General features: G+C 38.1%; 4 protein-coding genes across 4 annotated transcripts; 2 read left to right on the top strand and 2 right to left on the bottom strand.

Moving 5' to 3' along the window:
• Positions 1-3,072: 3,072 nt before the first annotated feature.
• On the bottom strand, positions 3,073-11,393 carry LOC149596217 (multidrug resistance-associated protein 1-like). Its single transcript, XM_089861315.1, has 6 exons — positions 11,385-11,393; positions 11,213-11,271; positions 10,295-10,573; positions 5,024-5,198; positions 4,707-4,961; positions 3,073-3,288 (listed from the first exon to the last, which is right to left on the bottom strand). Exons 1-6 carry the CDS (start codon positions 11,391-11,393, stop codon positions 3,073-3,075), a joined length of 993 nt encoding a protein of 330 aa, XP_089717441.1.
• Positions 6,476-7,276, top strand: LOC149596220 (uncharacterized). Its single transcript, XM_089861274.1, has 3 exons — positions 6,476-6,903; positions 6,969-7,182; positions 7,224-7,276. Exons 1-3 carry the CDS (start codon positions 6,658-6,660, stop codon positions 7,274-7,276), a joined length of 513 nt encoding a protein of 170 aa, XP_089717400.1. The 5' UTR covers positions 6,476-6,657.
• On the top strand, positions 7,224-8,654 carry LOC149596219 (uncharacterized). Its single transcript, XM_089861357.1, has 2 exons — positions 7,224-8,006; positions 8,065-8,654. Exons 1-2 carry the CDS (start codon positions 7,281-7,283, stop codon positions 8,383-8,385), a joined length of 1,047 nt encoding a protein of 348 aa, XP_089717483.1. The 5' UTR covers positions 7,224-7,280; the 3' UTR covers positions 8,386-8,654.
• LOC149596218 (uncharacterized) lies at positions 8,465-10,199 on the bottom strand. The gene is made up of 2 exons (XM_089861273.1): positions 10,050-10,199; positions 8,465-9,993 (listed from the first exon to the last, which is right to left on the bottom strand). The coding sequence occupies exons 1-2, from the start codon at positions 10,072-10,074 to the stop codon at positions 8,465-8,467; spliced, it is 1,554 nt and encodes a 517-aa protein (XP_089717399.1). The 5' UTR covers positions 10,075-10,199.
• Positions 11,394-13,188: the final 1,795 nt, after the last annotated feature.

Genomic DNA, 13,188 nt, shown 5'->3' with positions numbered 1-13,188 from the left:
CTCTGTTTAGTCTTGACTTTATAAGTTGCGAAACGGCAAGCTGAAACTTCACTTAAGCGATTAACCCTTTTCTAAATTTTTCCAAACAAAACCGTCTGCTACTGCCGATAGCCGAAACGCGGTGCACGTTACAAGGCTGCCGGACTAACAAAATGTAAAATCCACAAAATAGCGGAAGATTGACTAGTCCATTTATATATTTTTATTTGGTCTTTGTCGACTATTACGGTTTTCCTACCCCCATTAATGGAACGGTGTATTATCGATAATAATACCAGAATCCATTAAATTAGCCTAGGAAATAATCAAATACAATAGCTGGTATAGGATACGTCTATGCTGGGTTAATAGATGCTTTTAACTCCGTGGATGAGGGGTTCGTTTTTGCACTTTCCCAACCCTGTCAGCAATCTTACTTCACGTGATCGGGGCAAGACTTCTTCAGCCCATGAACGCTTTATCTCGAACTCTATATTACCACAACCCACCCATAAAGGTAACTGGGCTCGGTTAGAGATTTAATTTTAATTAAACATTTTTCAGATCGCAGCCGGGATTCGAACCCGGGTCGCTCACGCAGTAGTAAGACATTCTACCACTGAGCCATAGAGACTTGATAGAAACTCCGTGGGGGGGGGAGGTTCCCATTCAACCGAATCTCAATGGACAGAATCGCATTCGACAGAAAATGTTTGGCTAGAATTTCAAAATCTAGCCCAATGGCTATATTCCCGATGGTCCGAAATCTCAATCGTCCAAATATGCCCTAAAAAATACATCAATATAACTTGAAACACGATAGCCGTCAGCGATTCGGTGGTGTAGTTTTAAAATATATAAATTAAATGTTTCGTGATACTAATTAAAACGCTCACTTTCATTCCTTTCAAGACAAGAGATATTTAGAATTAATAAACAAATTGTGCTTAAAATGAAGTATAATCTTAATGGTAGTTCCATCAATTTTAAGTTTTAAATTAAAATTTTAATATTTTGGTTTCGGGTAGGTTAGGTTCGCTTCGGTTAGGTTATTTTCCTATTAATTAGCTACCACCTTTTCCAAAAAATTCTCCTACTAATTAGCTACCACCTTTTCCAAAATATTGCCCTAATAGTTAGCTGCCACCTTTTCCAAAACAATGGTTCCAATAATTAGTTGCCACCCTTTCCAAAATATTCTGCCTTTAATTAGATGTCACCTTTTCCAAAATATTCTGCCTTTAATTAGATGTCACCTTTTCCAAAATATTCTCCTATTAATTAGCTGCCACCTTTTCCAAAATATTCTCCTACTAATTAACTGCCACCTTTTCCAAAATATTCTCCTAATAGTTAGCTGCCACCTTTTCCAAAACATTCTCCTACTAATTAGCTACCACCTTTTCCAAAATATTCTTCTAATAGTTAGCTGCCACCTTTTCCAAAACAATGGTTCCAATAATTCGTTGCCACCTTTTCCAAAATATTCTCCTATTAATTAGTTGCCACCTTTTCCTAAATATTTTCCTATTAATTAGCTGCCACCTTTTCCAAAATATTCTGCCTTTAATTAGATGTCACCTTTTCCAAAATATTCTCCTATTAATTAGCTGCCACCTTTTCCAAAATATTCTCCTACTAATTAACTGCCACCTTTTCCAAAATATTCTCCTAATAGTTAGCTGCCACCTTTTCCAAAACATTCTCCTAATAGTTAGCTGCCACCTTTTCCAAAACATTCCCCTACTTATTAGCTACCACCTTTTCCAAAATATTCTTCTAATAGTTAGCTGCCACCTTTTCCAAAACAATGGTTCCAATAATTCGTTGCCACCTTTTCCAAAATATTCTCCTATTAATTAGTTGCCACCTTTTCCTATTAATTAGCTGCCACCTTTTCCAAAATATTCTGCTATTAATTAGCTGCCACCTTTTCCAAAATATTCTCCTATTAATTAGCTGCCACCTTTTCCAAAAATTTCTCCTATTAAATAGCTGATAAAAGAAAATTAAAATTTTCGGGGATTTGAATGTATTTGGTTCTTCTTAACTAAAATAGGTGCTTAATATTTTACAGAATGTTCGCGTATGGTGCTCAATTTCTTTGACCATTATTTTATTATAAGTCAAAGAAATTGTTTGCTTGCAAAGATGCAATCTTTGCGCTCCCGGGAATTAAATTCAATTTAGTTCCATCGGGTGTATATGCGCATGCATTCTTGTCCCAATGGACCGAATCCGAAACCCGGAGAAGTGCGGGTTTTCGCTCCAATGGGACTGTCCCATTGGACCGAATCCGCCAAAAGTGCGGGTTTTTCGGTTGATTGGGACTGGTTTCGGCCGAATGCGATTCGGTCCAATGGGGCAGAGCCAACTCCGTGATTTTATCCTTAAGTTTTATCTCTAAAATGTCGGGGCGATGTGGGGTGAGGTACCTCTTAATCTGCGGGGTCGGATACTTTGAATTTTTATCTGTGGGGTCGGATTTTTTTAAGGGTCTTTGAATTTTTTTTTCTCTTTTTAGCCACATCGTAGTATACGATAGCCTCTTAGTTTGACCCGAGCCGAAATAGTAGTAGTAGTTGTTGTGACCGGAGGTTTCGCCTGCGCTTTCGTTATCGTTAGTTTTTAGCTTAAAATGAACTCCATTCTCTCATAAGGGTAAGGTAGAGAGGGGTTATCCACTCATTAGGGTAGGGTATAGAGGGGCTATTCACTCGTACGATGTAGCTACTATTACGAGCCCTTGGGCCGTCATGTTTTCATTAATAGGTTTATGAAGAATCATAAAAGACCGAAAGGCACCCTATCCCCCTGCTATGCTAGAAAGGGCTCGGTTTGTACAGTGGGAGGGGGGGGGCGTTTTCCGGTCCCTTTAGAGATCAAGCGTTCATTTTCAGCCAATAGCTATTTCTCTCCCAATGGGGCAGATTTTGGCGTACGAGTCGCACCTAAACCGGAGATCTGAGAAACGTTATCGCGAGGTGGCGAATGTGTTGCCCCTTCAAGAGAGGGGAGTCTCTAACCCCGCTTTTAGTTACTTTCTAGGCTAATTTAATGGACTTCTGACAATACCCACTTCTTGTAAATGTTTTACGTTCTTACCAAAACCGGCATGATTGCAGTTATAAACATATTTATTGCTGTGAAGATTCCTTGTTTCTTCATGAGTGCAATTTCTTTCTTCCTGATTTCAAGAATGATTCTGTGGAATGATCTCTCCCAGGCGTACAGCTTCAAGACGCGGATTCCGGTCAAGATTTCGCTCATCATTTTCATTCTGTTGTCCTTCAGCTTCATCAGCTCAATCTAAGAAAGAAGATATATGAAAGAAACCAGTTAACAGAAACTTCTCCCGTTGGAGAAGGAACGGCCACGGTCGTTTAATTGGGTTTTTTAGCCACATCGTAGACAATAGCGGTTTCTCTCCCGAAAGGGCAAATTTTGGCGTTAGTCGGCCGACAGGGTGTTTGGTTGTGTGGGAGCAGTAGGAGGCAAGGGGTGAAATACCATAGTCAAATCAACTTGGAATGCTGTAAATGAGGTACTGAAATGAGGTAAATTTGGTGAATAGAGGATTAAATTAAGGTTTTTATATGGGCAAATAATATTTGTAAATGGCGTGAATAGATCACACAAAAATCGTTCTCTTTTGAATTTTAATCCAATCCTATTACAACGCGAAACAGTTAAGCATGAACGGCAATTTTTTCTCGTTTGAACGCCAAACACGCTCTTGATTGAACACCAAAAAGCTCTCGTTTAAATGCTAGTGCAATCATATTTGAATGCTAAAATGACCTAATCTGAATGCTTCACAAGCGTGTACTTTTTAATATCAATATTAGCGTTCAAATATGAAAATTTCGTTAACGTGAACAATTGAATACCACTTTATGCGTTCATATTTGATTGCTAATGCGTACCACCACAGTGGCCAGGTATTGAACGCTGAAATATTCGATTTCGAATGTTCTTTTATACTGTGTATATTATAACGCGAAACGGTTACGTATGAACGCCGAAAACTCTTACATTTGAGCGCCAACTACGCTCTCGTTTAAATGCTGGTGCAATCATATTTGAATGCAAAATGCCCTAATCTGAATGCTTCATTGTCGTGAATTTTTGAATATCAATATTAGCGTTCAAATATGAACATTTCGTAAACGTGTAGAATTGAATACCACTTTACTCGTTCAAATTTTATTGTTAATGCGTACCACCACAGTGGCAAGGTATTGAACGCTGAAACATTCAATTTCGAATGTTCACTTTATACTGCGGATACCAGCTATTGCAATTGATTACTTCCTAGGCTAATTTAATGGACTTCTGGTTGTACTGATTTTGCCCGGGATAAATCTGGCTCTCTAATAGAAAAATCTAGATTCTCTCATTATGGTCCACTCTTTTTAAATATATCAGTTCATCATTAATGATTTTAACAGTTTTGTTCTTGACACAGATACCAACACTTTTAGACCTGGGAGACTCCACTTTCCGTCACTGTCGGAACACGGAAACGCGAAATAAATGAATGATTATCTAGACTATAGAGGGCGCTAGAATATTCCCAAAAATATAAGCCCCTCCCTCATATTTTGAAAAGTATGACTTCATGGCGCCAGCATTGCCACATTGTAGAAGAATCGATAAAAAATCACTTGATTTTTCACTTCACCCTCCCTTTAAAGTCAGTGGTGTTTTGGTTGGATAACAGTTACCTGCAAATCTTTGGTTTTCTTGGTACTGAGATAGTTTAGCGGTAGAAGAACGATAATAGGTACGATGCCAGCAAAGGCTGAATAGCCCAGTTCTCGAAACATGAAGGTGAAGCACAGCACTGTTTGTACCGGTACCGACCACAAGAGGCCCAGTTGCGGCGACAGAATTTGGAATCTGTTCGTGTCGACGTACATCGTGTTCAGTATTTCGCCCATTGTCAAGTCGCGTCGATCACAGCTCGTCAAGCGAAATGTCTGCTTCGACGAATATTATTAATGAACTAGCGTCTAACTAATCCACGATAACTCTAACTTACTTTTTTGTACAACACGTGCATGGTGGCGGATTTAAGTCTCAGTCCTTGCTTGGTATGGAAAATGGCGCTGCCCTCTTGCAACAAGGATTGCGCAAGACCGGCCAAACCGTAAAGGAAAGCGTAGAAAGTCCCCTTCCACAATGGATCTTCGCGGTTTGAGTAATCAATAATGGTACTGAAAACAAAAGTCAATTAACTTGGTCAAAGATTTACTGCAGCATGTCTAACCATTTGAAATCTCAACATCTTTTAGAATAAGTTTTAAAGAATATTCTGAGGAATGCAAGTATTTAGCTAAACAGAACTGACCCACATAAACAGAAAATGTTACTGATCATGTGATTGGACCTTTCTCCGCGCTTCAGTACAAGCAACGAAAAAAATGAAAGCATCGAAGGAACTTAATTTCACGCTTTAAGTGTGTACCCGTAATTCCAACACTCGAACCCTGTCCCGTGATCTTGTTGTTATTACCAATAAGACCCGATTTCGACGTAAATTGTCTGATTATTTTAAACTCTATACCTTAGCATAGTTTTTAGATCGTTTGTTCACCTTACTTGCCTCCCCCCATAGCAGGCCCCTCCATTACAATTGTAAGCCATTCAGATGCATGGCTCTGTGGGCAATTGTATATAAATAAATGACTGTTGTTGTTATTTGAATTTAATCTTATATTCCAGATTGTGACGTCTCTTATTAGGGATGCACCGATATGTGTACAGACGATATATCGGAAATTCGTAGCCGATATATCGGCCGATATTATCGGGCCATAAAAAAATATTATTTTTCCATGAATATCGTTTCCAAGGGTAGAATCAGCATTATTTTGGACCATTTACCTTTTTACATTGTTTTATTACAGGCATTGTCACAGGTCTTTCGTTTAATGTGGTACCGTACCGTTACATATTTTAGCCTTAACCCTTTCCCTTAAAAAATGGTATGGTCAAAGTTAAATCCTTGCTTGGTTTGAAGTAAAAATGCAGCTCCTTTCCTTGTTCAACATGAAGTAGCGTTATAAGCAAACTTAGGGACCACAAGTGAAAAGTTCAAAGTGTAAATTAGTGACACCAAGAGAGCGTCAGTGTCGACTTCGATTGTTTGCGGGAGGTATGGGAAACTAGGGAAATTACTTTCTCATAGTCGTGAACAACGGCATTAAACTGAGATTGTGGAAAACCTTGCATTTTTAATGGGAAATGTTAAATTGAGGAAATAAATTTCTGTGATGTGTTTCAATTAGTATTCATTGAGTACCTTATAACTTGCCAAATTTTTCCCGGAAATATCGGTTTACATGAAGCCGATATTGGCCGATACCAATAAGAAAAAGATAGGCCGATATATCGTTGCATCCCTATCTCTTATACGCGGCTTACAAGGAAGTTACAGGGGAGCTGCCATTGCCTGTTAGTAGTTTTTGCTACCACCATCTAGCGTCAAAGTAAAGCTTAAAATTTCGGTATTTTCGTCCCTTTAAACGTCGGGTTTTAAAGCCATCTAGTGTTCAAAAGTTGCAAATACCAAATTATCGTCTGAAAATTTATAACTGCGATTGGCGGTCAATCCGGTGATTTTAGGTTATTTTTAATTGCTCATTGACAAGTTATAAGTTAAAAAAAAAGAAAATGGCAAGCTGGGGTAGAACATGTTCCGTTCTTGGTTGTAAAAGTAGTGATAGAGATTTAAGGGAGTGGCGATCGCAGATTTGCCAACTTCATTCGGGGCGGGACAAAGGCTTAACTTTGGCTCTTAAAGACTGTTGTTGTCCTGCGCCTTTCGGGCTGCATATTTTTCCAAAGAATGAAAAATTAAGAAGCCAATGGCTTGAAGCACTTGGCAGACCAGATTATATACCAGGGAAGAGAGCTGTTGTAAGTATTTTTTGTGTCGTTTTTGCGCAGTTTTTGCAAATTGTGATTTCTCCATGATTATATAGGTTTGTTCCTTGCATTTTGTGGATAGAAAACCAACTAAAGAACACCCTTTCCCAAGCATTGGCCTTGATAATGAATGGAAACCAAACCGTAAACTCAAAAGATCAATCAGTTTGAGCGCTAATGATGATAGCGTTTCATCAAAACAATCTCGTACAGAAGATCAGATTCTTGATAGCACCATAAACTCCTCGTTTTCATCCATGAATGATTCTGGTCTTGAATCTAGTTTTCATGGATCAGTTTGGGAAAATAAGAGCTTCAATGTTTCGAAAGATGGCATACTACCAACATGTACATGCTCAAATAAAGTTATGGTTAGTGTGGGAGTACAATATGAAGACCCAATAAAAAAAGCTAATAACCAAACACAGAGGGAAGATCCATCATTGCAAGACCATGATTATAACAATAAAAGTCCTCATACTGAAGTTTCAAGCCATCATATTTCAGTGCAGGTTGAAATGCATGACTACCAACGTGTTTGTAACAAGGACTGCAAGTTTTACACTGGCCTTGATGTGGATCGTTTTGACAAACTAGTAAAAATGTTAATTAAAAAGCCTGTCAAGCCCCCTTGCTCAATGGAAATACCACATCAGATATTTATGGTGCTAATGAAACTGAGACTGAACCTCCTTTTTCAGGATTTAGGGAGGAGATTTTATATTTCGGGTTCCCTAGCGGGCAGAATTTTCAAATACTGGTTAGACATCATGTATGAAAGACTGTCAGATGTGGTATGTTGGCTACCAAGAGTAACCATCTATAGCAGTGCACCAGCGACATTCAGGGTTAATTATCCTTTAACTACGTGCATCATAGACTGTACGGAAGTATTTGTTCAGCGACCACGGAAACTTAGAGCAAGAGCACTGACTTACAGCAATTACAAAAGCCATAACACATTGAAGGCACTAACAGCAATAGCTCCAAATGGATTTATCATGTTTTTATCACGTTGCTATGGAGGACGAACCAGTGACAATTATATAACGAGAGACTCGGGCTTTTACAAATGCTTAGTACCCGGTGATGAGGTATATAATTTGTAAATACATTATGTAAGCATAAATAAATCATATTTATCTAACTTAGGTGATGGCTGACCGTGGTTTCACCATTGAAGAAGACCTTCAGTTCATCCAAGTTAAACTCAACATTCCAGCGTTTACTCGGAATAAGACGCAATTGGACGAGGAAGATGTAACGAAAACCAGGCGAATAGCTACCGTTAGGATAGAGGTTGAAAGGGTAATTGGCAAACTGAAAGGCTTCAGAATATTGAAAGGAATATTGCCACTGTCATTTTCTAAAAAAGTGGATAAAATTTTGTTTGTGTGCAGTGCATTGTGCAATTTGCAACCTAGTATCGCTGGTAAGAGTACAAGCACTATGACAAACATGGAAATAAATTAATTTTTAAATTGGGTGGCATTTTAACAAGTGTTTAATTTGAACTTCAGGAACATTTTATTATCACTATTGCTTTTAGGAATTATTTGCTTAACAATTGATTTTGTAAAAAGGAACTTAAATATGGCAGCTTTAGCTTTTTGGCATGAAAAGTGTCCACAATAAATGGTAACATATGAGTAGCATACAAGTTTCTCATTTTTTTTAAAACTTGTTCCATATACTTTTCATTGAATGGAACTTCCAATTGAAGTTTTCTTTGACTAGTAAATACGTAGAAAAAACACATTGATCTATTTGCACAAAAAAGTTGAATTTGAATTTGTAAATAATATCCATTTTTTCCGTTTTCGTGCAAATAGTATCTTCTGTTTTTATCTAATCTCACGTCATACTTATTGCTTGCAATCAGAGCTTCCAGGTCTTGCGTAAGCGGACATTTTATTTCCAGCATTTTATCATGACCAATGAGGCCATCAGGGCTAGCGCTTAACCAGGGTTCCGACTTTGAAATAATTGTTCCAACCAGTTCAACTTTTGCACTATTTTCATCACTAAATACGTTTCTTGCTACGGGTTCCATTGTGGTACCATGATGCGTAGCTTTATTTCCCCTGAAGTTTGGAAATACATGATTTTTAATGAAATTGGCAGGAGATGTTGTTTGTTTTTTGGGAATGCCTTTAGCTGTTGACCCTGTTATATGTATTTTCCTGATTTCGTTACATAATGCGCTTTCTCCTTGTTTTACTGTATCTACCCTTAATTTTTCAATGTTGTTGTCTCCAATTTCAATATACTTTTTATAAAATCTGTGGCAAACACTGCATTGCAACGAATCCGATATCAGCGGTTCATCTACATTTATGATATGGCAGCCATGGACGATATTTTTGTTTGAGTCATTTGGCTTTTTAGATGGGCTGAGAACGTTCAGTGGAATGGGTTTCTCGATAATTCTGGTATTTAGAACGTCATTTATGATAGAACCAGGCATAGAAACTAACTCTGCCAAATCAGAATTTAAGAAATGTTTCCTTAAGGATTCATGTGAATCAAATTTTAGTGGCTTTTTGGCTTCTTTCACAATTTCTTTTTGATTTTTTGCGAATTCTATGTCGACAAAAGCTTCTGGTTCAATTTTCCGCTTTGTTCCAGCATTCCACTGGTTGTGGCCATCAGTACACGATGGACCTCGCGCTAATTCTGAGTTCCAAAACTCAACTTTGAACATGAGTGCAGCAACGTGGCTACAAACATGAGCTTTACCAGCCATGCAAGTACAAAAGGCAGTTAATATTGTACCATCAGATCTTGAAACGAAGCAAGCATGATGCTCATTCTTTGTTAATTTTTGTGATGGAGTTACGTCACCTTTCAACGCAACCAATTGGTGGCCAACCTTTGCTAACATTATTTTTCCCACCCATCCACTTTCCAGATAATTGCTAGCTTGTAAGCTTTTCCGCGCATCCGTAGGTTGGCTATCACAGGCTTTGCTATTAATTAAATAGTTCGATATTTTTCCTTTTGTTACTGTGGGCCAGTTTTTCATATCATCAGTCCATTCTTCTTTAGCCTGCATAGCAGGGTTCTTGAATGATGTGTCTCCTGTTTATAGTCTTAAAATTAAGCCAGGCTCATTATTTAATAATTATATTCCATACCTAAAGTTAAGATTTCGTTGTCCATTTCCAATTCTTAATGTTTTAACTGTTACAAAAATAGGGTCTCCGGTCCAACGTAACAAACTATGGTTTCGCGGCCATTTTTAAAATACGTGACAATAAATTCAGAAAAATAGTTCAGGATTCGCTCACTAGATGGCGCAAATCAGAAACTACTAACATTTAAAAAAATGGGAGGTAACCTCGTACATCGCGTATATGACTGAAAAGGTGAATTTGTTTACCCTGTTAAAAGGGCAGGACAGATAGACACCACGTCGGACAGAAACTGAAAGACTATTCCAGCCATCAAGCAAAGCCCAACTGTCCTCAACAAGGGCCAAGCGATGGATTGTTCTTCCGAAAGGCTTTTCATTTCCATTTCATTGATAGCACTACTTGTCTTAGTCTGGGTCTTCCAGTGTTTTTCGAAAATGCGCGATACAGTCAGCGCTCGCTCCGCGTCATTCAAGTCGTACACATCCGATGGCTCAAGGTTTTTCTTCCAACCTTTCCATAGGGCACTACAATACGTTTCAATTTTAAATGAAAAACTTGAAAGTTAGAAATGAAAATTAACTAAGCTGTAATAACTTGTTCAAGTAAGGGGAATTTATGAGAAAGCTAGAAAGGGACCAGATTTAGGGCTGCGCGAATGGTCGAATTTTCGAATAGTATTAGTTTAAGACGAATCGAGTATTCGATTCGACGAATCGAATTTGGCATTTGGAGAAAACTGGTATTCGAACCATAAAAATGATAAAACCGATTATTCGTAAAGAGACTTGAATAACCGTTTTAAATACGAATACAGTTCCCTAAACCCAGTCATCGTTTCCAAGGGGTTAAATTCGAATAATCGAATTAAAAACCGAGTAATAAAATTTTCGAGCACTCGTTTTGAAAAAAAAAAAATAGTATTGCTAGGCATATTTAGAAAAAGATTAATCGTTTTAAAACGAATATTCGTCTGGTAAAACCAAGTAATCGAATTTTCGAGTACTCGTTTCTTTTTTTCAAAACGAGTGCAAGAACTAGATTTTTGAAAAATGAGTAATATTCGTTTGATCGAGTATAGTCGATTCAGATTTCTAATAGGAGATTTACTATTCGATTCGGTTTGAAAAGCCACTATTGGCACAGCCCTGAGCCCTAAGACTTACCTGGTAAGCCATGAGTGAACCACGCGTGAACAAAACGACGCACCTTCTTCCCTTGATTTCTTAATGTTTGAAAATAAGCATTAAAAAAATAAGGCATTGAATTAGAAAACTGAAGTGCATCAGTTCCAGGGTTCGAATTAAAAAACCCCAGGCCAGAAAAAACCCAATTAACAAAACCCATCACTAAGACGTTCAATTTTGATAAATTTGAATGCTAGAATAATTTCATTTCAAAGATTTTTGTTGTTTCAACTTTAAAAGTACTATTTTTATATTTATTATTTTTAATGAAACATTTTAAGACTTTTCTATTAAGCAGTTACTTTTGAATGACAATATCTAACATTCACGCAACTGCTAAAGATACCCCCCAATAAAACCCGGTTTTTAAGCTGTTTGCCCATAGCAACAGCTTTATACGGCGACCCCTGGAAGCAGGCTGGCTTGCTGGCAGGCAGGCAGGCAAGCAGGCTGGCTGGCTGTTTCGCGTTCGCGTTCATTTTCGTAAATTTAAATTACGCGGCAGAGCTTGCCGGAATTTCATTATCCACCGCATTAGCGACATCTAGACTAAATTCGATCATATTTTCGACGAGAAAATGCGGTCTCTCGGAGGTATCGGGTTTCGAACTGAGGTCTACGGTGTGGGATGCGGAGACTCAACGTCTGAGCCACTACGATTGATGTTAAGCTATCGATATTTTTCCTATACTTTCCACGCCTTGCTTATTGGTATCCCTAATTTGGGGTTTTGTTAAAGACAATATCACACTGCAAACAGCGTTAATATGCCTTGGGGCATATCTTGTTTTAACCCTGATCTGTTCAATAATATACATCGTATTGAAATCATGGTGTAGTAATATTCTCATAGTATCTAGGCAGATTATGTGGGAATAACTAAATTATTATTAAGCATTACGAATTTCACCTGATTGCACATTGAACCCTGCGCGCACCTGACCTGACGTTACTAATAACCAAGAAAGTTGCAAAGTTAGAAAGACGTCAGAATTATGAGATGTGACGCATAGCACTTGAGACCCGCCCACAAGACATGCGTAGACATTAACATGGAATATTTGGGGGTACAATGATTCCTATTAGCGCTATGCATTTCTGTCCACAAGTATGACACTAAAACCTAACTAAGAGCTAAATCGAGTACGACAAGCGATAAGGCTATAGAGCTCCAGTCTCGAAATCGGAAATTACATTACTCAAACAACAAAATTCATGGAGTATTACCATTTTGACCTCGATTACATAAGTATGTTTTTCGTAGTTCGGAGAGGCGTCACTCATTGTGTGTAATACGAAGGTAACCACTACTAAAGGGTAAATTACTGACTCAATTACCAACCCGAAAAAGTCGTCTTTTTCATTCTGAAATATTTCACATTTTCATTTTTCAGTAATATTATCAAAAGAATATAGATATGGAAAGTACACTTCGTTGAAATTTGGTCGCGCCGTGTAATATGAGAAGCCCTCCTTTATCCCTGAATAGTGTCAACCCCCATCTGCGTATCGTTACCTTTCCGAATGTGGCACAAGGAACGAGTTGTGAATTGGCTCATAAAGTAGAAAATGCAAGCTCTAGTTCCAAAATTAACAGTTGGATGGCCAGCATAATGTACTATTTTCCATAACCTATGAGACCTCAGATTAACAAGCCCTGGATATGAAAGGGAATAGGGGGGTATGTTTGAATCGGGCATCGGCATCTCTAGCGTCCCTATTGTCGAAACTTGGAATTAAGTCATCCCAAATAGTAAGCGCGTCTGCTACTCTGTTTTATATAAGCCTTGGTTACTTTATATCAGCCGATTCTCATCCGGTACTTGGGACGCTGGACCCGAGGTTTTTATCACTAATAAAAGTAGGTTTTTCGAGGTTTTTAGTTATTTACGTAAAAATTTTCAAAGATGCGAAAAACCCGTTTACGTTTCGTAGGCCTTGCCTTGCCGGTACAA

Source organism: Phalangium opilio, unplaced genomic scaffold (assembly GCF_054372755.1).
Source record: "Phalangium opilio isolate 3A_F unplaced genomic scaffold, DU_Popi_V2 ptg000390l_1, whole genome shotgun sequence".
Taxonomy (NCBI): domain Eukaryota; kingdom Metazoa; phylum Arthropoda; class Arachnida; order Opiliones; family Phalangiidae; genus Phalangium; species Phalangium opilio.
Note: the sequence above shows the minus strand (reverse complement) of the source record. Positions and strands in the feature narration are given on the sequence as shown.